This window comes from Amphiura filiformis, chromosome 18 (genome assembly GCF_039555335.1).
Source record: "Amphiura filiformis chromosome 18, Afil_fr2py, whole genome shotgun sequence".
NCBI lineage: Eukaryota > Metazoa > Echinodermata > Ophiuroidea > Amphilepidida > Amphiuridae > Amphiura > Amphiura filiformis.
Genome location: NC_092645.1, coordinates 19,242,346 through 19,269,306, shown reverse-complemented (window position 1 = coordinate 19,269,306; position 26,961 = coordinate 19,242,346). Strand labels below are relative to the sequence as shown.

General features: G+C 35.7%; 1 protein-coding gene across 18 annotated transcripts in view; it reads right to left on the bottom strand.

Annotated features, from left to right (window-relative positions):
• Positions 1 to 26,961, bottom strand: part of LOC140139962 (anoctamin-4-like) — a 112,044-nt gene that overhangs the window by 68,005 nt on the left and 17,078 nt on the right. The window contains exon 1 of one of the 18 annotated variants that reach the window (XM_072161760.1): positions 13,149 to 13,291. The exons of 16 other annotated variants lie outside the window; for them this stretch is intronic. In XM_072161760.1, coding sequence (XP_072017861.1) covers positions 13,149 to 13,251 — 103 coding nt within the window. In that variant the 5' untranslated portion in view covers positions 13,252 to 13,291. Of the gene's footprint in view, positions 1 to 13,148; positions 13,292 to 26,961 lie in introns of those variants that run through there. One more of the 18 variants, XM_072161767.1, reaches the window with a different exon arrangement.

Sequence of the window (26,961 nt, the reverse complement as noted above, 5' to 3'; positions counted from 1 at the left end):
ACTGTACATGTGATCGGATGTACTTATACCAATTCTCTACCTGAATTCTATGCCAATTCTTGCCTGGTCAAACATAACACACCTACTCAACTTTATAGTCCGTTCCATTTCAGTTTGATTGTGACCTCAGTTTAGTTGGCAATGGTTTCAAGTACTGTGCATCAAGTATTGACAGTGTCAAGTGTTATAGTTTGAAACCTAGTCTACTTCATAGCCCCTTTTGGAAATTCCTATCAACTCATCTCACAATGATTGCTAGTTCTAAACGAGAACCGCTCTCATCCGAAAACCCCTACGCACGAGAAACTTCATTATAGCCCCTATATTAGAAATTCATATTAACTCAAATAATTACAAGTTCAGAACGAGAACTGCTCCCATCCAAAAACCGTGACGCCTGAGAAAAAGAGCGGTCAATGGGGATGTGTTGTGTTTTATGGAATGGCATAGCTCAATAGCTGGTGTTGATCAAAATGGGATGCAAAGCAGTCTATTTGGAACGTTACTATGGGCGCAGGACTTCCAAAAAACATTATTGTAACATTTTCATGTAAGTAGACGTCACGTGAGTTGTGACATTTCCTTCCTTTCGACATTTACTTTAGTTTATTCAGGTTTGATTTTGTTTGTATTAAAACTTTTCTATTGTTGTTGTTTTTGATCTTTTTGTTATGATTTGTTTTAGTTTCCTCATGAGTCATGACTGTAACCAAACATCAAAAGGTCAAAATAATCAACAAGTTACTGAGTTGCAGTGTAGCATGCTTAGACTGAATACTGTAAAAGTGGACATTTTTGTGGCACATTAATTTTCTCTCTTTTCGTGCTCCACACAGTTACCGTGAAAATAAAAATGTGCGACAGTGTGAATCCCGGGGGGGGGTACTCAAGTTTGGTTTTGGTAGGGACGTGCCGCTGAGAATTTGAAAGTGGACCCATAAATATACCAATTTTTCAAGAAATTTGGACCCATTGATATACCAAAAGTCAAAATTTTCGCCGAATTTAACCCAAATTGTCCTAGTTTTTACAAATTTTCCCAAAATTTTGGGAATATTTTGAAAATTTTTGCTAAATTAACGGGCTATTTTCCGAAAAAATTGAGAAAATTTTGAAAAAAGAACCCATTCATATACCAAAATAGGCTTTGAAAAAGGGGTCATTGATATACCAAGAGGCTGAAAATGCTACCCATATTTGCGGCACGTCCCCGTATGGTCATATGTACTGAGAACCCCCGGGTGTGAATATGTGTTCTTTTATAAATAGGTCTATGTACAAAAACACAATTTAAGAACAACCAAAGTTCAAAATCGGCAAATTGCAAAAAATTGCAGACTCAAAAATTACCACTTTTATCCTATTGGAAAAAAAGAAGAGTGTCAAAGAACTTATGGCCATATTGTTTTAAAGTTATGTTTAATGTAAGATTTTGGACAAAAAATGACATAGACATTATGCTCTGTGCCCTAAGTATTCAAACAATTACCATGATTATGGTTAGTTAGGGCCGCTACAGACTTTTTAGTGGCTGTAGAATATTCAATGTAACATATGTTTTCGTTATAATCTATTCCCATTCTATTTCCAGTAATATTTCAGTTCTAATTAATGTTTAATGACGTAAAATCGATAATATATTTCCATGGGATATTATTGATTTTACGACATAAAAAAATTTGTTAGAACTTAAAGGGGCATTTCGTGATCCACAGCCTCATCCCCCCACTTTTCTCAAAAAAAGTTCAGATTTTTACATCACTGGAAACCTCTGACTACATAATGTTTATGTACAAAATATTTCTTGCAGATTAATTCGTTTAGCAAAGATATCGTGAAATTTGAATTTCGTTCTGGTGCACCAGAACGAAATTACAACGCATTGTCTATGGAGCAGTGTAATACACATAATCATGCATAACTCGCATAACGCAAAATCGGAATCAACTGAAATTTTGGAAATAAGCTTTTTTCGTGGGTATCTACTGAAAAATGTCATAAAAAGAGGATGCTAGGATCACGAAATACTCCTTTAAACATTAATACTGGAAATAAAATGAGAATAGTTTAAATATTCTATGTCAAATACTTGGAGTCTGTAGCATTTGACCTCAAGTTGCAGAGTATACGTTTGTGTATCCATAGTTTCAAAGGTCATTCAACAAATGTGCAAATGTATTGGGGTTAAAGAACTGTGCCTAATAGATGAGAATGTTTTGGATCCTAGTGGGTGTTGAAGTAGAGAAAGGGTGATGAACCAAGTCAATTTAAAATGCACTGTACACACAAACAACTGTGAGCACATTCATGCATACATATAGTTCCAATGATTTACTAATTATTTGCCAAGCATAAATAAATTATTATGCAATCTACTGTCACAAAATTTGCTTTAATCATAATCCCTAATTTTGATTTTATAAACAAGATAATGCCAGGACATAATATTAATTATTAAAGAGATAATAATTACTGTCATTGAGTATACTTAACAAGTTAGGGAACAAACCAAAAGATCGATGCCGTCCTAATAATCCTATAGACGTATCTAGTTTCGTTTCTCAGCCGACCCCCTCCCTCCCTGCCAGAAACGTAATAAGGAAATGTTGAAAATTTTGACATAATAATAATAATGACACAATCTTCAGACCGATGCTTTTTGTACAAACGTAATCGAGTATTTTTACCCCCTCCCCCCCCTAAACGAAACTAGTTTCGTTTATAGGACGTCATCGATCTTTTGGTTTGTTAAAACAGCTTATTGATTTGCTGTGTTTTGCTTTTGGTTTGTTAAAACAGCTTATTGATTTGCTTTGTTTTTGCTTCAAAAAGTTAGTCATTTTTACCAGAAAAGAGGAAGCAGCACGTAATATCTGGACCACAAAATGTCAATGTAAAATATGCAAATCAAATTATTTGTACATGTACCTGCAATTGTCCTTTGCTTAGGCCAAAAAAAAAAAAAGGTTTGTCTCACGAACCCAGCAAGATAAGTATGTGAAAGCGATACAGCTGCGTTTGTCTACGCGCTGACCGCCTTTTTAAAGGTTTTTTTTTTCCCCCGATTTTTCCGGTTCCCGATAGTTCGACCAACGTAGTAAAAATGAATTCCTCAATGTCAGAAAACCATCGAAAATGTCAGGCAGCGCGTATGCCATTAGTGTTGCAGATAGCCCGTAACCCACACCGTAGCCTCAGTCTCGCTAGTTTCACGCCATCCTTGCAACGGCACGGAGCGTATTAAGCCGACGAAGCAAAGTGGATGCAATATAAAAGGACTTAGCCTACGGAGAACTCTGCGATCGAGTGAAGCCATGTTGTTTTCATAAATTTTTGTATTTTTGGTAGCTGTTTTTTAACGAATTTTTTACCGTTTATTTCAACATGATTGTTCTTATTCTTATAGTTAAAACAGGGGGACTGTGCTGAGGAATTGGGCACTGCATCGGTGCGCCGATTCGGTTACTCTGAATGCCCTAAAAAATGAGTTGGTGTCGGGGCGAAGCTGTAGTTTTCCAATACCTGTCTTGTGATTTTCATTTGTCTCAGGCTAAAAAAAAAAAAAAAAAAACGATTAGCATAGCTTCTAAACCAAAAAAAAAAAAAAAAAAAAGCATAGCACTTAGCTTTTTTGGCAAATGTTCGTGAGACAAACCTTTTTTTTTTTTTTTTTGGCCTTAGTACATGTAGATAGCTATAAAACAGCCTAGTCTTTTTACAAGGTCAATTATATAAAAATATTTAACAAACCAACTATTCTCTGTGGTACTATTGAGTACATGTCACAATTTGCTAATAAATAAAACCCACACAATTGTGAAGTTCATGGTCTCTGACACTGGATTTCTATTGTAACAATAGGTATAATCTGTTAATTTAAATATTTGAGTAAACAATTTTGTCACTTTGTTATGAATGTATGTTGGCAAAATTATTTTACTTAATAATTATAGAATTAGTATCAAATGGGAAAATATCTTCAAGTACAAAGGGGTTTTTCATGATTATCATTTTCACAAAATTATGAGTCCACAAAAATTAAGTGTTTCATCAATACCTGTAATTTGGTGTGTAGGCGGGTCATGGGTTCTGGTGGTAGAATGTAGGTTGTGGAATTTCGAAACCCTGAAAAGTTTACCATACATGTAGGCTTACATTGTATGTCAGCATTATCCTGGTTATTTTAACCAATCTGAACAATTGGAGTATTTTTGTGAAATATACCATTATCCATCATCACACCCTGTAAATTACCCCGTTAACACTTGGCAAAAGTCGTAATCGTTTTCAGTGAAGTCGGGAACAAAATAATGTGAACAGGTATAGTCATATTTATCATATTAAATAAAAGAAGTCATAATTCCAATGACGACCCAATCATTTTGAAGTGAATTCCGATATATTAAAGTCATCATTATTATGACTTTTCACTTAAAGTAAACGATGCAGGCATTTGAACCCCAGACTTCAGCTACCTCTCGATTCAGAGAACGTCTTAAACCTCTGCACCTGTGCTTTGTCCAGGATGTTGTCCCCAAATAAATTGGTCCAGGACTGGAATGAAATGAGCTGGAAACTGAATGACCCTGATGACACCAAACCTGAATATGTACATTTATTTTACTTCTAGACAAAATGTTTATGAGCTATTTGCATTTCACCTGCTGAAATTGTTTGCTCTATTTACAACATTTTGGTTTGCTCAGTTCAATGATAAAGGATAAGTGGCATTTATGTCAAGTGGCACTAACTACATTCTACAACAATGTTAATTCAAGAATCTATTAAAACATGAGTGATACTCGCCACCAATATAATGTGCCATCTTAGACGTTACCCTCAGGATTTTACTGTCATAAGCCTAATTTTGGTTTATCCCTAATAGTGTAAGAGAGCATGAAATACTAATAGGATTACAGTTAGGGTTAAGGTTAGGATTTAGGGTTAGGATAAAGGTTAGGGTTAGGATTTGTTTGGTTTTCTCTTACAGGAAGGATACACCCTATTTTTAGCTTTAATAATAAATGGATTAAAATGTTATCCCTTAAATTGCGCTCTGTACAGTGGCAATATGGTTCTGTGAAACTGCAAAGAGTTAGCCTACATGTTTCACAGCCCTGAGCACAGAAGTCTTCTATTGAAGGATTATACAGCTTTATTCTGCAAAGCTGCTTAATTCCTCAAAAAAGTCTTTGAACACTTAACTCATGAATATACCAAGGATATACCCACATTTGGGGCATTTATGTTATTGCAGATTTGCAAAACAAAACAATTCTGGTTTACAAATTCCAGCTCACTTTAGCCGGACTTACAAGATGTAGTGCTCCTTCTAATACAATCAGTGCCATAAAGTGTTTCTTGAAAGTATGGTTGAACTTGGAATGTAGCAGATTTCATGTTACCATGCAGGAAAGTGCTCTGATTGGCGTTTTTTAACGACTGACCTTATACATATTGGATAAGGCTCAACCGATTATCGGATCAGATATCTTATTGGCATATCGGTAGCGGGTCGGATATCAGTAAAAATATAATAAAAAACTTTTTTTTTTACATTTTTTTTTCAAAATTTTTGGCGACTTTGGAGAACCACTGGACCTATCTGAAGTGCTAGAATCATTCACAGTTAATTTGAAAAAACATTACGAAAAAAATTAGTTTTTATATGCAAACCATGTTTACCTCTTCATGTTTCACATATTATGCATTAGTTTTCCATGCATGTGGTTCGATCTCCAAAGTCACCAAAAACGTTGACAAATTTTTTAAATAATTTTTTTTTAAATTGTTATTTTTATTTACCGATAAGGCGATATTGGATCGGATCGAATATCGGCCGATATTACAACATTGATATCCGAACGGTAGAAAAATGCCATATCAGGGGAGCCCTAATATTGGATCTGGGTCACCATGTGCAGACATTCTTTGAGTGCAGAAACTTGCCATATCCCTCAAGGATGACATCAGATACAACATCTCTGGCAAGGGGAGGCTATAGTCTGTATTATGACACACTTTGTTTAGTTCTGAACGTGTTCTTAGCAAAATATGAATACCTCATGCCTGAACAACATAGATGGCCTAGATTCCAGATTCACCATCGGGCTATTCCAGTTGAAATCCATACACCCCCTAAGAAAGACATAGGCCCTAACCTTTGAGACCTTTATCTTCCACGCAGAAATTTTGACTGGGGTTACCTGAATGAGTGACTCCATTTGACATTCACAATGCATGTGTGGGAGATTAAGGTCATGTCTTCCATAGGGGTTGTATGGATATCAACTGGAATAGCCCATTATCTACTATGAGCAAAATGAGTAACATTATGACTACATTATGCATTGAGCTTAGGGAACAACCAAAAAGATAAATGTCCTATAAACGTAACTAGTTTCATTTATAGTTGACCCCTCAATGTTTTTAAAGGGTAAGAGAAAGGTAATCATCATTTTAACACCTTCCCTCCTGAATAAAACTAGATTAATTTACAGGACATCATAAATCTTTTGGTGTTCCCTAACTTGAAAAGAAGAGGAGAGAAATTCCAGCCAGGGGATGCACATTCAATTGATTTAAATTTGCTACTTTCCAAAGAAGGTCTTATCTGCAATTGCTGCCCTGTAAACATTGACAGTACATTATATGTGTACATGACACAGTGGCAGCCATTGCCAATAGGGCATTCTTGCTCTTATCCCTTATGTTCATCATAATCTTGTTGCCCAGTGTTGATAATCAACAAAAACATTTTAGTTTACTATGATAACTAATTTGCAAGGCAAGATAACTTTTCCTGCATTGTTCCTTTTAAAAGCATTTCTTGTCCATACCCTGGTTGGAAATCCTTCCAATCTGCTTTCTGCAAAATCACTTTTTTTTCATTAGCAATTTTAAATCCTGTGTTGCATTGAATGATTGACAGACTTCAAAGGAGTTTCTACTTGCTGCAAACTCCATTTTGTACCAGAAAAGTTTACTTCGCTATCCAAAAATTATGCATGAATGGAAATTGCCACGAAACAAAAGTATCATCATACAGTATGCAAAGTTCTTGAAATGTAAATGAGCTCTATGTAGCTACGTATCTTTGCAATGATGGATTCCCATATATATTAATCCCTACCTTTATTGGAGGTAGGACTACCAGTAACACAGTAGTATACCCCTTTACTACCTTTACTTGCGTTGCTTTCTGTGTCCGTTTCAGGGTCCGATTTAAGGACCAGAGAGGAACGTGATCCAATTTTGGAAGGTGGACGCTCCCAGAGGCTGGAATTTTCTACTCCTACATATAGATTGATAATATACAAGTGTTTTATTATGATGTACTACATTACACTATATACTACCCTTATATACCACTTCACTACAGACAACATAATGTCTTTATGTAATGGTATAGGCCTATAGCCTATATGTACAATGTCTGCCAAACAGATTCACCAAGTAAGGTCCAAAGGCATCAGAACTTAATTGTTCGATCTTTGGCTCGACCATCCATGCTGCTTCGATATAATGAACTATCCACTAAGTAATCAGAATCACTGGTAAATTTATAATATTGGTGAATATCAGTCCATGCACAGATTCATATGTTATCGCAATTAACACTTTAGTCAATTAATTGATTTGATAAATAATAAAGATCGACAAAGCATCGATGGTTGAAAACAGAGGAAGAGGCTTACGCATCATACACTGGAACATGGAAATATTTTTGATCGAAATATCAAACTAATTTGGTTCTATTGCCTATTGATATTTCTGCTGGCCAGGGCTAAAAATACTTTTTTATTATTACTTTTGAGGGCTAGTTTTAAGTTACATAGCCCTTTGCCAACAGGTGAGCTCATACCAGAGAAGATATCCTATACTTCCCATAATGCATTTCATCCATTTCAATTTACTGATGCTATCTACATATATAGTGTAGCACAGGTTGGTAGTGACAAAAAGTACTTCAATGAACAGAGCACATCTAGATCTTGCAAAAAAATGTTTATTTCTTGACTATTGATCCATGTTTAGACAGTCTATTCTCAACATGAAATCAAAGTGAACATGTACAAAGTGTCACTTGATATAGTGAGGTGATGCATATGTTACAAAGGATTCTGGGAAGGGCAATATATCTTCTCTGCATGTATATGGTATATGAGGATATTACTCAAGAATTCAATGCAAATTTTTACCGCATTTCAAATGTATCTAGAATAAGTATTGATGGTTAAAAAGCAGGTTATGATTAAAACAAATAATATAATATTGATAAAAATGAGTTCATGGCTTTAACGTCAATAATCATTATATTAATCATGCTGCCATTACTGCATTATTAGAGCAGAGTGCATTAGTAGTAATATTGAATATGAGCTGAAACGGATGTTGTGTAATGTTAAATGACTAGATAGCGATTATAAGCAATTTTGTTTGAAATGTATCTACATGAACAAGAATCTGCTTCAGGCAACTACAGCTACAACATGATAAGGACCGTTGATTTATCGATAATAATCCAATCTTCTAGCCAATAATATCAATATCACCGATATCACATAAATTTGAAAAAAAATCAATATATCAAAGTTGCCGATAATGAAAAAAAAAGTATTGAAAAATCTGGAAAAAAGGACTGAAATTGTGCTCCATTAAGTCGCTGGAAGGTAGCTGGCAAATTTGTGAGTCCAAATGGCACAGTGCTCCATTGGAAGGTGGCTGGTGCATTTATGAGTCCAAATGGCATAGTGCTCCATAAGTCACTGGAAGGTGGCTGGTGCATTTATGAGTCCAAATGGCATAGTGCTCCATAAGTCACTGGAAGGTGGCTGGTGCATTTATGAGTCCAAATGGCATAGTGCTCCATAAGTCACTGGACGGTGGCTGGGGCATTTGCGAGTCCATTATGGCATAGTGCTTTATAAGTCACTGGAAGGTGGCTGGTGCATTTGTGAGTCCAAATGGCATTATGCATCCTGTTACATACATGTAGGTATGGGTTACATCATCATAAATTTATGGATGAATGGAGAACATATGAGGAAAATTGACCGATTGATCGATTTGACGCGCATGTTCCAATTTGGCCAAGAAATACCTAATTTACCTGTAGTTGCTTATTGTTTTTGTGAGATAAATTTTCTACCCTGCAAACAATTGATAATTTTTGCTTGATTTATTTACTTGCTTGATTTCAAATTTTATAACTCTTTTCTGGTCCTACACAGGTATTTGTCTGCATTTTTTTTTAATATTAAGATGAGAGAATCTTCAGATCTATAACTTCAAAGTAAATTTAAATTAGTATGCAAGAAAATGTTTTTGGCAATTACAATTAACTTGCCCAGGCCACAGACCAATTTCATTTCATAAATCTGTTATGCATTACTACTGAAAAAAAAAATTTGAGTTAAAGGCACGTTCAGCAATTTTCTCTTTTGCAAAATTGTTAAAAATAAAATCATCAAAATTCACTTTATTGCATGCACCTTTGTTAGTAGGATATAGATAAATTTGCTAACATGAGGTCAAATTAGTAAAAACTGTTGTACACGCATGAAACTTGGTGGGTACAGTCACCGTTTAGAGCTCAATTTTGGGAAGGTCATTTCAGGGTCACCCAGGGTCATCTGAGGTCAAATTAGTAAAAACTGTCATATGGGCATGAAACTTGGTGGGTACAGTCAGCCGAGAACCGCTAAATACGGGTGACCGCCTAGTAGCTACTAAGGCCAGGTATTACACACTGAGACAAAATAGGATGTTCTACATAATAAAAATTCCCTTTAAAAGGGAAATCCAGCCTCAATGTAGAAGAGGTCTTGTAATTAGTTTTGGTCAATGTGAAAGGCATTTTTAGGATCACGCTTACATCTACATGACAGTCCACCAAACCATCAACGATGAGAACATGCACACTGAAACAGCAGAAAACATTAATTCCTAATCTCATGTCAACTCTTTTAATTCATTACATGTACTCCAAATTGTTCTGGTCTGTTTGTTTTGTTGTTGTTGTTGTTGTTGTTGTTGTCGTTGGGTTTTTTGTCTTTTCAGCTTTTTACCCACGATATCTCAATTTCCAATTTTGTAATACCAGAACTTACGAACTCAATATCTTCGCTTAGGAATGTCCGATTTCACTGCTTTCGATATATACACTGCCGGTTTGAGTTAACTTACATGTACATTTTATTTTAAAATAACTTAATTAATTCGCAATGTATAGTTTAAGCCTACTATATTATAATAGATAGTGGCCAGCACATTTATAAAGGACTGGTTACTCACTACAATCTTCACTCTTAAACTGTGTTTTTCTGAATGTGCTGATCATGTTGATTGCTAGTCGGAAACTCCTGCGTAGCTATGGACATGGCATCTTACATACTCCATTCTATAACAGTCTGCCTAGTGCCTTGTGTGTTTTCTCTTCAATCATTTTGTTGAATGTAATTTTATGAATCAAATAGTTATGTGTCATTTTATTTATAATAAAGAAGTTATTAAATTAATAAAGTAAGACAATTTATTTATCTATAAGTGCATGTCAAATGGGGTACATTGTTCAATACTATATGCATAAATTATGCCCATATTATAGCTAGGCCCTAAAAACTTTATTTTGCATCGGATTTTTCCTGTTGAAAAGACAAAACTGATGTTTATGATAGCAACCATTTCATCAATAACATTTTGAGTCATTTTTATCCATAAAAGCGACACAGGATATGATAGATAACAACTTTCACATCAATATGGTCCATATGATCCGGGGATATGATGAAGATTTTGATTCTATAGATCTGTTATCAACATGATATCACGCTGTTCAGTGGTCAAGGAGTAAGGACCCCGGTCAAGGACACTGATATGACATCATAGGTGATGTCAGATTTTCTTCTGCTGACCATATGATGCTATATATATTAACTATTATTGTTACATTTAGGCCTTTAAACTTTTAAAGTCATAATTAATTAGTTCAAACATAACTTTGGTAATACTCACTCGTTTTTCGTTCGTTGAAACGGCAAAACATACTTACTTTTCCTAACAAATCAATTAAAATATTTAAAAAAAAATTTAACCACAAAAAGTAAAAAAAAAATCATTCCAATACCACTAAAATATAATCTCTTGAGTAAACTGACCCCAAACCTGAAACAGGTACCAGCCCCTGAATGGGCTGGCGAAAATGTAATATCTCTATTGCAGTGGGGCTTTAACTTTTTTTCCTTTCAAAAATACCTACAAAAATACCTAATGACAATGACATACCCTCACTTTTAGGCAATTTATAATTTGTTTACACTTTAGCTTGGATCACAGATGAGGTATGATTATGAATGGATGTACAATACACACAACTGGAAAATGCATTTCAATGATTTCATAACAATTCACTAGCCATGTGATAGGGACCGGACTGACAATATCTAATAATATTAGTAAATCTTAATTTTTCCGATACACACATTTTGTGCCTTCCTACATACAGCTCATATGAAAATAAAATGCATTTAAAATATGGCCTATTTAATCAATTTGGCATGGATAAAATTTGAACAAAATATTCAATCACTGCAAAAAGGAGGACCAAACTAAATGAAAAGTAGATTTTTGAACATTTTATTACATTTTAAAAATATCTGAAAGCCAAGCCTTGAAATAAGCAGGCGCGGGGAGCAAATTTGCTCTCGTAAAGCCACCAATTGCTCCTGGTCCTTGTAAAATTCACATGAACCAGGAGCAATTTTCTAAAATAAATTGCTCCTGGTTACAGTTTTGCACTTGATGCAGTCATGCTGGTATGCTGTATTGTACATGTATATGCAGAAAAGGATTTAATATTTGAAAATTGCTCCTGTTTCTTCAGAAATTGCTCCTGGTTCTTGTAAAATCCCAGTGAACCAGGAGCAATGTTCGCAACAAATTGCTCCTGGTTCCAGTCCGCTTATTTCAAGGCTTGCTGAAAGCTCCAGTCAGCAGTCACATGACACCACCTTCTATGACTTTGAATCATGTGACAAAGAAAATGACAACAACAAAGTCATTAATGTATATCTACATTGAAACTTGGCATTAAGTCAGCAAAATCATCTACATACTAGCAAAAAGAAAGATATTTAAGCATTTATTTTATTTGTCAAAGCACAATAGCACACCATCAAGCAAGAATTGTAATAAGGCTTTCAATAGGCTAATGATCATTGATCGGCTACTAAATATTCATAAGTCATGAGCATGGAATCGAACTTTCTGATGCCATTAGCTAATCAGAAATGGCATATAGGGGGGAGGGCCTAAATATGTTACTAACATACTGTGACAATTGGCAGACAATATGTGACTCCTCGCCACAACTGAGCCCGGATGTCGCCAATCATCATTTTTGAGATATTCAACCAAAATATTCTGCTTGAAATTAGCTTTAAAATGATGTATATCATGTCTATAGTACTTGACATTTATTGACTGTTTTATTGATTTTTCACTACTTAAATCAATAAAACAGTCAATAAATCCTTTCTTTCCTATTGTTTATTGTTAAGTTCGATGGAGCATATCTCAATAGTGGCACTGGCGACATCCGGGCTCAGTTGTGGCGAGGAGTCACATATGTGTGGAGAGCAAGCAGAATCCTACTGGTGGCTGAGGAGACTACAAATTTATATCTAGGCCTACACATCAAACTGACGCTGATGTTGATCATTGAGTGGAATATAAATTTTCAGCAACAAAAAGCATCACATAAAATCTAATGATTGTCCCATTAAAAATCATTGAACAACAATATTACAATAATAGTTATCCTGACATAAACAATGATATTGTGTTGTAAATCAAATCATAAATTTCTATGATGCAATTATAAATTGTGAGTTTGGTAATCAAAGCTGCACTAATTGGTGTTTAAAATTGTAATGATATATTTGAAAAGTGCACTAGCCTAACAAATTGCACATGAAGGCCTACCTACATGTACGTCATTGTAAAGTGCAATAGAAACCAATATTGTATTGTATGTCATGTATAATGTACACACAGTTAAAGCCAGTGATACGTGCAATGATATCCTGTAAGATTAAAACCAATTACAATACAATTCTAACTATGTACACAGATATTTAGCAACCTACCGATCACAGCTTTTGCGCCTTGATCCTCGTCTAACTTCTCATACTTCTGCAATGTTATCCCTCCATCCCCATCCCCACTACCTGCTGTAAATGCCGCTGCCATTTTGGAAGGGTTATTACCAACAAGTTATACCATGGCACCTCAAATTGATTGAAAAGTACACCCCTAGATTTAATGACTAGCTGCCTAATTCCAGTGATTCTATACCAAAACACACAACAAAATCATCAAGTGTTTCTCTGAAGATTTATTTCACTGCAAATTTCACATTACTTCAGTGGTAATTTCCGTTTCACACATTGGGCAATTCTATGAAAATGTATAATTTAATGATATAGTTTGAGAAAGTTTATAACTTACCTAAACACAATATTTTTGCTTTATATTAGAAACACTTTGTCTAATTGGGTGTGGATAATAGTTGTCAATATTAAAAGGGAAAATTTCACACCATGTAAATTTTCAAATTTCAAATACCTAAAATTTAAAAATGAAATATTATAAAGATACAAGGCGGTTCTCCAACCACAAGTTTGCCTATGTCAGGAACTTGAATTTAAACAAATAGATGCATGAAAAGAAGTTCAAAGTTATCAAAATATGAAAAATTAACCATACAAAAATGTGTACTTTAACGGAGTAGTCCATGTTCATAGGTCATCCTGATATCATACAATGTGTGGGTGACATACACCAGATAATGTTGGCTTTTTTAAGGCTTTAATTTCCCCCTTATCCTATGGGGAAATATCCTTCTAATTTGTTTCAGATTTAGTCACTTTTTGGTCACATTTTTAAATCAACTTTAAAATGAAAATTATGTGGCTTCATCATTATTGTTGTGTGTTAATTCATATGTTAATCCAGGTCTCATCCCTGCTGTAAATTAGACTTTCACAAAGACCTACTTCCCTTCTTGAACTTGTCGAAGATCATTTTATAATTTATAATCAAAACATTTCTTGCTGATGAATGAGTTAACTAAAGTCTGATATACATTGTATCTTATGACGGATATGAGTTATACCCTTAAATTTTAGAACCATACTACCATATAGAATCATTTTTCAATATGGTACTCAAAAAGGTTTTTGCAAAAAGACCCCCCCCCCCCGGACATTGCTACATTGCAAATCTGGATTAAAAAAAAAAAATAACAACACATCACTTTTATTATAGACTTTGTTTCAGTCTAAATCTGCATTCCAACCTTTGGACTTCACAAGATTGTCTTTATTTGCATAAATTTGCATCTCATCTGCATTTAAGCAGACAACCAGCCTACAGACATGATTAATAATTAAGCAGAACTCGCACAGATAAGTATCTATTTGCTCTGGGCAAATACTGTAAAATAACTAGCAATGTTGACAGAGATGACATGTTGAATATTTTGTATTATTATTTATATTGACAGCCTTCTGAGTGGTACAATAAATCTGCTTAAAAATTGCAGTGTGTCTTCAATGCACCCAATATTTAAACGAATATTGTATGCGCAGATGGTGTGTGCAGTGCTGTGCACATGTTAATTTTACCAAAGTTAATTTAATTAAGTCAGTCTAATAATAATAATAATATTGAATGGCCTATTTCATGTGATACAAGAATATTGCATTTGTCTTCGACTCGTGCAATACTTTTTGCTCTCGTGCAATATATTTTTGCATCACACTCAAAGCCATTCAATATTATTATAAGCAAAGTCACACAGGCTAAATGCCCACAAGCCACCCCTGGGCAGTCCACTGAAGACCTCATGTTTAAATGCCCCTGGAATTATCATGCACGAAAGCCACATCAAGATAAGGTGAAAATATTTTAGTGATATCCCTGTCAAAAGATCTCAAAATTTCCTTTTAGACATGTTCCTTTCTGTTCATTCTGTTTATGTTGACATGCATGTTCCTTTAACTCCACCAGACCTGGTTTCTCTGCCTGCACTGAGGTCAACCATATGCTACAACACTTTAATACAGATGAGTCAACTTCCTACAGGATGACAATCTATCTGATATGACTACTATTGATGATCAATGGCATTGAAAAAAATCCATTCAAAATGCTGGTATTCTATTATGGAATTCAATTTAGGTCCTGTATTCTACCCAATTAGTACCCCTCTGGCCCTCCACCAATAAGTGCCCTCACAGAATTTTACGAGTGACAACTGTCAGGACTTGTGTTCTAGACTTTTCCCGATGAGCTGAAAGCAGCTCCCCTTGTGGGTGTATTCAAAAGAACTGTTCAAACTGCTCCCCTAAAATGTTTTAAGGAGAGTGGTCGAGCTTTAAAGCCTAGGAGAGGTGGACGAGCAAGGAGAATTGTTCTACATAAATACTTGATAAAGGACAAGAAAGTAATTTTGAATTGGGTACAAATTTACGAACAGATATAGACTGTTTCTCTCTAGACAGTCTATTTTTTTTACTGATATCAAGTCATAATTTGTGAATAAACTATGTATTTGTGCACTACATTATTAGGTGAAGTCATAAAAAACAGCTCCCCTAATTGCAATTAAGGGGTGGGGGTGATTTATACCTCACATCATAAGCAGGAGAGCTGCAGCCCAGTGACAGCTCCAGCTCTCCTCAAAACAAACAGCCTGAAGTCCTGAACTGTCCAAGCACCCTCTTTTCAATCATGTTTCAATGCAACAGTACAATAGATTTTAGTACAACTAAACCTATTACACGGTCTAGATCACTTTCATTTAGATGCACTGTGTTTTCAATGTTTATCATGTTTGTGTTGTACATGTATATTCTCATTTGTAACTTTGTTTCGTAATTTTAACAGGCATACCCTAAAAATGACTGACTTTAATGTGATTGGTCACTTTATTAAGTCGAAGCATCATATCACACTTGTGTACAAATCAAATTGTTCAAGGCGGATCGGGTTGGTATTGTTCTCGGAATGCTTGGATAGGGGTGGACAAAATCTTGCCCGCAGGTCACTACTCCTAACTCTGAGATCAGCTGGAAATGTTAAAGCCTGATATTTTGAGCAACAAATGTTCTGAACACCACACCATCTGAACCAGATCCTTCATGTACTGCAAAAGAGGTTACAGTGTCACTGACTTATCAATTGCAATGTAACTTAAGGGCTGGGGTATGAACGTTTGGACAGTATTTATTTGGGGACATCAGAGCACATCAGACATATCGAATTGCATTCTGAATACTGAAGAATGTCATTCTGATATCAAATAATTTTGATTTTTGAAATTCGCAATTTAATACACATTTTATGGCAAATTATTAAAATTGATATTTTAGATATTTAACAGTACTTGAAGTAAACTTTATAAATCTGATGATTTATACTTAAAGTGTATGTAGGTGGGATGAAAAGCCGACGATCAATTGAAAATTTTGACCTTTCGTATTGAAGATATGGATTTTTTTCCCAAAACAAAAAAAAAAAATTACGTCTTTTTGGGAAAAAAATCCATATCTTCAATATGAAAGGTCAAAATTTTCAATTGACCGTCGGCTTTTCCTCCCTGCTACATACACTTTAAGAATATATCATTAGATATAAAGATGATTTTGCTGTCATTCAAAATAAATATATAGTGCAATATTTTAGCTGGGTTAATTTTTCGCGATTTTATCAATTTAATTTGCGTTTTCAAATATATTCACATTAAGTACTATGTGTAATAAATATTTTTGTTGGGTTGAAAATTTGCGGCTGCCTGTTTAACAGCGAAAATTAACCCGCGCGAAAATGTCCGCTATACAGTAACATTTTTTACCATTTTAAAAGTACATTGCAAGGGGCACTTCAACAGATACAAGTAAGAAAAGTTGACATGGTGCACTAATTAGGAAAAAGCCCTAATTAGCTTGATATGATAAGTTTCATGCCAAATTTATTGCAGGATCATGTTGGTACTATAAAAGCAAACAATTCTTCAAAATCTTTCGGATATTGCCACATCCAAATCAACCAAACCTCATATCATGCACAGAACTTCAGTGGCATATCGCCCTCAAAACTGTTAAACATTGTAAACATTTGAACAACCAATTGTTCCTCAAACTGTGCCGAAGTGAAAGTAGCCAAGTTTCCTGTTGTCTAATCTAATCTCCCCCATATGAAGAATGGAACACTCCTTCCTCTATACCCCTTAGTAACCATTCACACAAACCTGTTGCCAGGATCACTCTAGTTACTATCAATTGACACTTGATTTGTCTACAACTTCCTGATCTGTGCATGTTGGCATGTGGTGCACGTTCACCTCATTCACAGAGTAACTTTTGCCTGTCAAACAGTCCCCAAAATCTACATTGCTTTAAAACAAAAGTCTACAGGAAAGATATCTCCCCAATCATGATATTTGTAGGCTGTAATAAACACTCTGGGGCATATATATTTTTCAAAAGGAGTCGTTTTATAGGCAGTTCTTTTTTTAATGTGACTTGATGGTTTCAAATAAATTTACAGAGTTAAAATTGATTAAATCCACCGCTCACGCTATAATAAAGATAATGACTACATTGGGCTTTTACATTGTATAGGTTTATAATGACAATGGGCCTTTTCAAGCTCCTGGTTTTAGTTTTGGTTTTAGTTACATTGATTGCCATTGTTGTAGCTAAGCTCTCAGTGGAAGATGCTATTGATAGCTTTGTCTCTTTCCTTTACACTATAATTGTGCGAAAAAGCCTTTCCCCTATATAGTTACACACTTCACAATTGTTACAATCCGAAAACTTTGAAGAAAACAATTTTCAGTTTCACTATGATTACTTACGTATCATCTGACCACTATTCCACTGGTTTAAAAATCAGTTGACCAAAGTAGGCAAAAGATGCTTGCAGTGCAATATTATACAAAAATATCACAACAAATAAAAACAAACTCATTTGCATTCAGCAGTGGTAGCGGTAACTTGCGCCATAGGGTCATAGGCGCATTCTTTTAGCTTTTGGCACATAAAATTACCATTTAGACTTGGAGGTTCCTAGAGGGTCCTTTGAACCCATTATTTCTTTCATTTTGGATACATAGTTTCACAAAATTTCAAGTTAATAGTTTTTGACCCCTTGTTTGAAAATCTAGCACTACAAATTCCATGTGATTGTCTCACAAGATTCCTTAGACACCTTCAGAAACAAGCAACAAAAGCAGAACTAATATTGGACATTCTAATCAAATACCCTAAAGGCGCTGCACTATTTTTTTTAATAGGTCTACGCTCCAATAAACCGCAAATGGAATGAGTTAAAAGCAACCACCATTATCACCCACTTCCACATGCACAGTATTGCTTAAAAATCTTCAGCACCAAGGCTTGGCGTATCGGCCAGCCAGGTTGTGATAAATGACTTTGTAGAAGCACAATTTTAAATCAATGTAATTTGTGAAGAAATATCTGGGTGTTTTGATAAATCTATCAGAGACTGATAAATCACCTAAATTATAATGAGAAAATCCACCCAATGATCCAAGTAGCCCAATTTAAGCAATTTGTGACACAATTTTCTATGCCACAGCAAGCAACATTCCAGCAGCCCAATTCAGTGGTTAAACATCAGCATTTAACATCACGTCACATGTATTATCAGAGGGCTTGTAATTTGTAAAGTAGATAATTAAATTCTCCCTCCAGGCTTATCTCAAAGCATTAATGATCCCATCTTTCTTATACTTGTTCACAAGCAGATAAATGGGATATCATAGGCAACAGCTTGCCAACAGTAAAGATTCTAAGCACTAGAAATTGTGAAGAGATGTGTGTGTGGGGCTGGGCAGGTGTGTGCATGTTGGGGGGTGTGTGGTGTGTTTGTAAACACACACAATTTAACAAGGACACACACACATGAGAAATCTCCGTGTGTCAGTGGACACACAGGAACAAAAGATGTCCGGGGATGACGCCCTCGGTTGCCAGTGCTCATATACATTTATTGGTGGTGTCCACATGAAATTAATTTTAATAAGACTTCTGACCTCTAACTGTAAGCACTCCACACCATACATTGTATGGTGTACCTATGCATACTTTTGCATAGACCAGTTTGAAGACAACATGCATGCCAAAACATGTTGCATCCAAGACCTGGATTGAAGAAATTTGTATTCATAGGAGAATTGAGGCCCAAATTGAGGTGCATTTTACAAGGCTTTGTTGAAAAATCTGCAAGCAGTGAAGCTCCTTTTACGCTCATCAGCTTAAATATATATAAGGGGCATATTTTAGTACAGTCCACTGTCAATTTAAAAGACAAGACATTTTAAAGCAAAAAAGAAGTGTGCATTAATTGTGTGCCATTCAATCCTCTAAATTATTATGTGCTTGCAAAATTACGGTTTTACAATACACTTTACTATTAATATTATGTATTAACTGATCATAAAAAGAACATAATGAATATATGGCCAACTACTATAAGCTTAGCCTTAGTGGCCTGGTAGTGAGTGGTTTTGCAATTAGAAAGATGATATTATTGTCATATGCATGGAAGGCAACATAATGATACTGGTAGAAATAATAATTTACCATGTACTTCACAAATGGCTGGAAGAGGCATTGCTACTCCTCTCTTTATTATTGCCATCATGATCATATGTGACCATTACAGCACAAATGAGCGTAAATGTCCTCAATTGTATTCTGAGTTACAGTGTAAAATGGGCATGAAGGTCGTATTCATAGGTACCTCAATTTGGTGCTACGTGTACCTCATTTAATGAGATACACGTAGCACCAAATTGAAATACCTATGAATATGACCTTCATGCCCATTTTACACTGTAACTCAGAACACAATTGAGGACATTTACGGCTCATTCGTGCTGTCGGTCACATATGCAGTATGGCTCAATCCAGGACACTTAAACAAGTGCTCTGAACTTACCTTTGTAAAATAACGAGCATTTTCCAAACTATCAATTGTCAAAAAATATTCATCACTAGATATTTTTTAATCATTTACCTCAGTACTCATATTGCATTATTTTGAATAAAAAATAGAGGCGGTTTGTAAACACAAAGTCACCCTGGCCAACGTGTTATACCCAAAAGTTAACAACTTGACATTTTGTTATTTTGAACAAAAAAAGTTGTACTACATGACATAATTTCAAGGGTAAGTTGTCTCTTCTGTCCTTTCTTCAATTAACTTCCTTGAGTAACATTCAAATGCAACTGCATGATGAACCTCTTTCATAATCAATGCATTTCTACAGTTTTCCTGTTGTCAGTATTTGAAAGCTATCTTCAGTAGATAGTAATTCTTTACAAATGCTGTGAATTTCTATTCTACATTCTTGATTCTACAATGCATATAAACTCAACCAATAAAGTATCGAAACGATTATAGATGGTCAGATATATCGGGAAATGAAATATATAGCAAAAACTTATTTAATGTATATAAAGCGTAGCTTTCTCTTGCGCATTTTGATACCTCTTTTGTTGCTCTACGATATCATTTGGTCGAGTTATGGGCGCTTGAGTGGCTTCAAGTCGGATTTTGAAAGTTGCACTTAGCTCCTATTCAAGCCAAATGCGTTCACACACAAAATCAAGACAAAGATGTGCTCTGTTTACGTAACCATGAACTTTACTTTATTTTACTCCTTCGACTTCCAACTTCAATACTTGCTACCCTTTACTTATCTCTGACTTATCTCATGAACTCTTTCTGCTGACATCTCAATACTTGGTGTGCCCACCATCACACACACTCATTTGAATTTGGCGGACAAAAGCAATGGTCATTTATTGGTTACAGTACAACACATTTGGCTTGAATAGGAGCTAGTGCAACTTTTAAAATCTGACTTGAAGCCACTCAGGCGCCCATAACTCGACTACATGATATCGTGAGAGCAACAAAAGAGGTATCAAAATGCGAGGAGAAAGTTGCGCTTTTATATACATTAAATAAGTTTTTGCTATATGTTTCAGTTCCCGATATATCTGACCATCTATAATCGTTTCGATACTTTATTGGTTGAGTTTACATATGTATTTAAATTTTATATATCTCAGATTTGTTAATGCCTGCTAAACTACTTAAAATTATTCTGTTAATACATACACATAAATGATAATGTATTCTAGGGTACGTGGTTCACAAGCTAATACGGCATAACCTTTACCTTGTACTAATAAATTTTTATTTTTTTCTTCCAAATATTGCTGGTTTTAACTACCAGGTAATTGTCCTCATATTGGACCAAACAAATATGGAAATGGTAAAACATAGAAAATTGCTATTTTATTCCAGCTCCTTGAATATTGTCCACTGTGTGTATCAATGCATTGGTGGTGAATAAAACCAGGATCCCTTCAGCCTTTTCAAGTTGTCACTGAGCAATATACATCATCATGATTCATGAATCATGATACAGTGATATAGGATGATAATTTATATATAAGTATAGGGAAAATGTGCACTTTTGAGAGCAAAATGCACACGCTAGTTTTTTGAAAATGCACAATTTGCGCATTGCGCATTTTTTTTTCAAAATGTGTGATTTTTCTCCCCAAAAGGTTGAATTTGCAATATTTTAAAAAATTTTGCTTTTTTTCTTCTATATTTTCTTGAAATTTTTTTGCGACAGCCTATTTTCTATACTTTATGATTGTGTTGCAGATCATTGTGGATTTTTTTAAGTGAAATTTTGGGAAATTTGCGGTTGGACCTAAATGCGCTTATTATACCCAAAATGTGCACATTTAGGCGTTTTTGGGCATCGCATATTTTCCCTGTCCTTACTGATATATGACCAATGACAACAACAAAAACAATAAGTATTGGAAAGCTGAATAGCTTAGCTACAATGTATAATATCATGTTATTGATACCAACTGCATGAAACTAAACTTTATGAGAGCAAATCAGCTTTATTTGCTTGCACCAGTTTTATTGGGATTCAGGCTGTACATTAAGAACAATTTCGGCTTATTACAAACATCATGGCACAACCGTGTCAATCTGTTCATATTGCTATCTACAGTAGACAGTCATTTTTACCAGCATCGATGATATACACATGAACTTATCATACATCAAGGATACATTTTCTCTGACTTGCTGAAGATCAAAAAGCCTATCAATTACATCATTTCACTGTATACAATCTTGTCAATATGAGTTATTATGAAATGATGATATGCAAGCATGGTAATGGCATCATACATGCTTAGCAGTGTGTATTCACACCATGTGTGACCTGCTACTGCCTATATACATGTATAAAACACAAAATGCCATTTTGTCATCCATGGCTGAACTTCATAACTCAATGGGTTGGTTTCATAGTCTTAGTCTAAGGCTAGCTAGTTGCTACTACAAAAAATATATGTCAACAACTTAGGCTGCTTGTCTGTGGGAATCGAGCGTACCTCCTACCGTACCCATAATAGTAAGCACCAGGAAAATGCCCGATTTTTTTTTAGAGCAAATTTTTTTTAGACCAAATTTCGCGTAGCAGTTTTGGAAAATTCGCAATTTGCGCAATAAGGTTTCGTAATATTCCCAAAATGCACGCATTTCCCCAAAAAAGTCGCAGTTTTTAAATTTGAAAATGAATACTTTAAAAATGGATATTTTTGAATAGTCTTAAAATTTGTGGCCGAACTTAAAATTCGCAATTATACCCAAAATTCCTGAATTTTGGCATTTTCTGCGCATGGCAAATTCTTCCGGTGCTTACCTTAATACTGTAAAATTTGACATTTTAATGTTTCTTGCTTTTTTGGGTTCAATTCAGCTGAAGAATAACAAGCAAATTTTATGTACATACCATATTTCCTCTATTAAATGCACTTGGGCGTGAAATTTTGAAAATGGGGGCGCTTATTATACTGTCATTTTTAAAACAATAACTCCCGTTAAAATTGTTGGGTAAACTTAAAATCACGCTTGAAATGACTAACTATGAACTTAGGATCAAACGTTAATATCTTACTGTTCATTTGCAGGTTACCAATGTCACTTTCACCAATTACCGACACCAATTACCGACCGACACCATTACCGATCGTGTGTGCACCGTGCTAAGCTTAATATACAAGATTAGGGGAATTAGGGGGACGTTTATTTAATTAAATTTGTAAAAATATTGAAGGGTGTTAATTAGAGGAGGGGTGTTTAATAGAGGAAATAGTTGTAGGCTTATTGCGTGCAAAAAAAACCCTCATGAATTAAAGACAGGAGAAATCGGCGAAGCGCCAAAAATATGAGCTCAAAAATTACCAATGTTTAAAAGAGATAAGCTGATCAGCATGACAGAAGGCATCATCTGGGCATACATGTAACCTGTCCCGTTATTAATGTATTGGCTATGACCGTCACTGACAGCTTTCAACAAGCTCCTTAAAGACTGCAACCAAGACTAACAGGGTCAACAAACTATCTCATAATCACAGCAATCACTGTGACAGGTAGATGTGACTGTGCATTTTTAATAGCTGGCATCCTTTATGATTTTGCACGTAATTTGGAATTTTGGAAACATGGGTAACATTTTCGGCCTTTTGGTATATATGTGACCCCTTTTTCTAGGCCAATATATGGATAGGTCCTTGTTTAAAATTTTCTCAGAAAATAGCCCAATTTTGCCTCAATCTAGCTTAAGTGTTTGAAATTTCGCCAAACTTTTGGGGGAAATTTGTAAAGACTAAGACAATTTGGGTTAAATTTTGCCAAAATTTTTGACTTTTGGCATATTCATGGGTCAACATTTCTTGCAAAATCGGTATATTAATGGGTCTAATTCTCAGTGGCACACCCCTACCCTACCAAAACCAAACTTGAGTACCCCCCTACCCATTTCATTATCTTGCATTGCATCATAATGCCGACTACAACTGGCTCGGTCCCCTCCAATCACAATGTTCAAATTGTGAGCATGCAGTGCGAGACAAAACTGATGTGTCAGTGGGGTGCAACAAGTCAATGTGAGGCTCACGCTAGTTAATAATACGTACTGTATATATATATCCTTGAATAGTCGACCCGGGGCATTGCATTTTCCAAAAGGGAGGCGTTTATTAGAGGTCTCACGCTGAAGTTATGAACTATGACCTTAGGCACGACGACTTCCAGTTCACTTCCGGGTTTACGATCAGACTTACGATGCATGGAATAGCATGGAAATATCAGCATTTTTGAAGAAAAAAAATTGAAAAAATGGTGGGGGCGTTTAATTGAAGGGGGCCAACTTTCCTAGGATATACGGTATTGATGCTTGACAAGTTAGGTTTTGGCATGGCTCTATTAAACTAGACCTTGATACTTTTAATCCCCCCCCCCCCCCCCCATTCAACCCAAAATTGTCAACCATGAGAGTTACCAAATAGCGCGGAAAGGAGTCATTTTTTTACCAGTAGCAAGGACCGCAAAATTGGCAAAATAGGGGGTATTTAAGTTGGACTGTCCGCGAAATTTGACTGTGAAATCAGCAAAATAGGGGGTATTTAATTTGCACTGTCCGAGACATTTGAATAAAGGGGTACTTGAGAAAATCTGGTAATTTTATGGCAATATTTAGTGTCATTGAAAAGGGGTGTTTGAAATTCTAGTCATTGAAAATGGGTGTTTGAAATTCTAGTCATTGAAAACCACAAAAAAGGGTTTGTTTTGGGCCACATTTTGTCCTCGATTTTGTATGAAAAAGGGGGGGGTAAATTTGATAAAAAATCATTGCAAGGGGGTCTTTGAAAGATTTGGTAACTCTCATGGTTGCCAACTTTTGTGTTGTGTTGGGGGCCAGGCTTTTAATACACCCATAATTAACTTAATGCTCCAATTAGGTCATATTAATGTGCCATGACAGTTCCATCTTGGTTCAGAGCAAGTACGCAAACACTGCACTATCTATTATAATGGTTGTTCAAGCTAACAAACAGGGAGATAACTGATAAGTACATTCGGAGGAAAATGATAGCCTAACAAAACAAGTTTGACAGGCTAAGTAGCTGATAATACTCATTACCAAGATGTAATGAAATGTTTCTACCTTTGGATGATTCAAACAATTAGCTCTGTGGCATCAGCAACCCTAGTATGTTTTGGGTATCAACTTTTTTTTCAGTGATATAAAAATATATATCTCAGTTGAAAAAAAAATCAGATTTTTATGTGGAGTTCGTTTGGGGTACCAGCAGTACCTTTCATTTTGTTTGGGTGACATACCCGTATAAAAATGTATTTTATACCATTTTTGACCTTGATGCGGCAATGACGTAAGTGCACAATTTATTAGGATAACAAGTCGCTAACATTCGGCCAAAGCGCACAACACAGAGGCATGCACTGGGGCTGCAGACAAGGTGGGATCATTAATGCGCCTGTCATTTGCAATCCCCCTGGGACCCGTCCCCGGCAATAGCGGGAATTTAGCCTGGGATGTAACAGCTCATCCCCGCACTGCCGGGACATAGCCAGGCCTTATACTGGGATGTAATGCATCTCCAAAGGGCTGGGGATCTACCCAGCACATTATAAGAATAGTCTCACTTGCGCATGGTCGTCAAGCGGGAGAAACACTGATCTGTTCTATCCATTTACCAGGGAAATCCAGGTTCTTTGATATTATAATTTGAATCTCAGAATTCATACATGTTTTGTGATCTTTCTGCTGGCTGCTCCCCTGCCCAAGTGTCCGCTATCCCCAGGTCCTGGGGGGCAGGGACTGCAACTGACAGCCCCACTAGACATTTTCTTTCCTTTACTCGGGATCACCGGACCTAAGTTCTATGGTGTAATGAGGGCTCTGATCAAGAGCTAACATGTGCTGTCTGTGTTTTATGTTTACACTGAATTTTATTTAATAAACAAACAGGTGCAATTAATTAAACTGAGCCAAGAGACAGTAGAGTATAGTACAGGTGACTTATTCAAAATGACCAGTGTTCCCTTTCAAAAACTGGGTTAACAACTGTTGAATTCATGACACACCCTGGCCCCATGTTAGAATGGACTAGTTGATGGTACATGTATCCCGACATGTATACCAGTTATGGTTATAATTAGCATTATGAGCAGTGTTCGAAATTTTGGTTGTCAGTTCGCCCGGGACAACCAAAACATGCACCGGACAACCGAAAATAATGCTCTAGTTGTCCGCCGGACAACCAAAGATCTACAGCCAAAAGTCACTTTTTCAGCATGTTAGTTTGCTCAAACCTGACACAACTGATGATATTTAAGAGTAATTGTTCATAATTAGAGGTTAATAACGCGCATCGGTTATTTGAGAGCATTAGAAAAATCTAAACATTTTGCCTTTGGAACCGAGGAATATCCCGAGGGCGAGCCCCGAGGATATTCCGAGGTCCAAAGCAAAATGTTTAGATTTTTCACAATGCCCTATACATAACCGATGCAAAGTTATTAACCTCATTCATAACCGTCACCTTGATCTTTTAACTTTACAAAATAACACAAAATTTTCCTCAAAAGTTTGTAAAAATAAACAATACTTACATCTTCCCTTTCCCAAAATCGATCAGGCTAAAACAAAACGACCAATAACAAAAGTGCGATCAGAATCTGTGCAAATATGGTAGCGAGCAATCCAACACGGCAGCCAGCGGCGCAAGCAGTTCGTTGGACGCACAACACGGGCGACGCAGAAGTCAATTGTGTGCGACATTGGAACAATTACGCATTTTGCGGTCAATTGTGAGATATTAATGACCTCGACGGCGTTCGCTTTTCACAAATAATAAAATATGATTGGATCGCACGCATCGCGTTTATTAATGAGGTTATGAATTGACTACACTCACTCCACTTTATTGGTCACATGTAGTTGTTTCAAATTGTGGC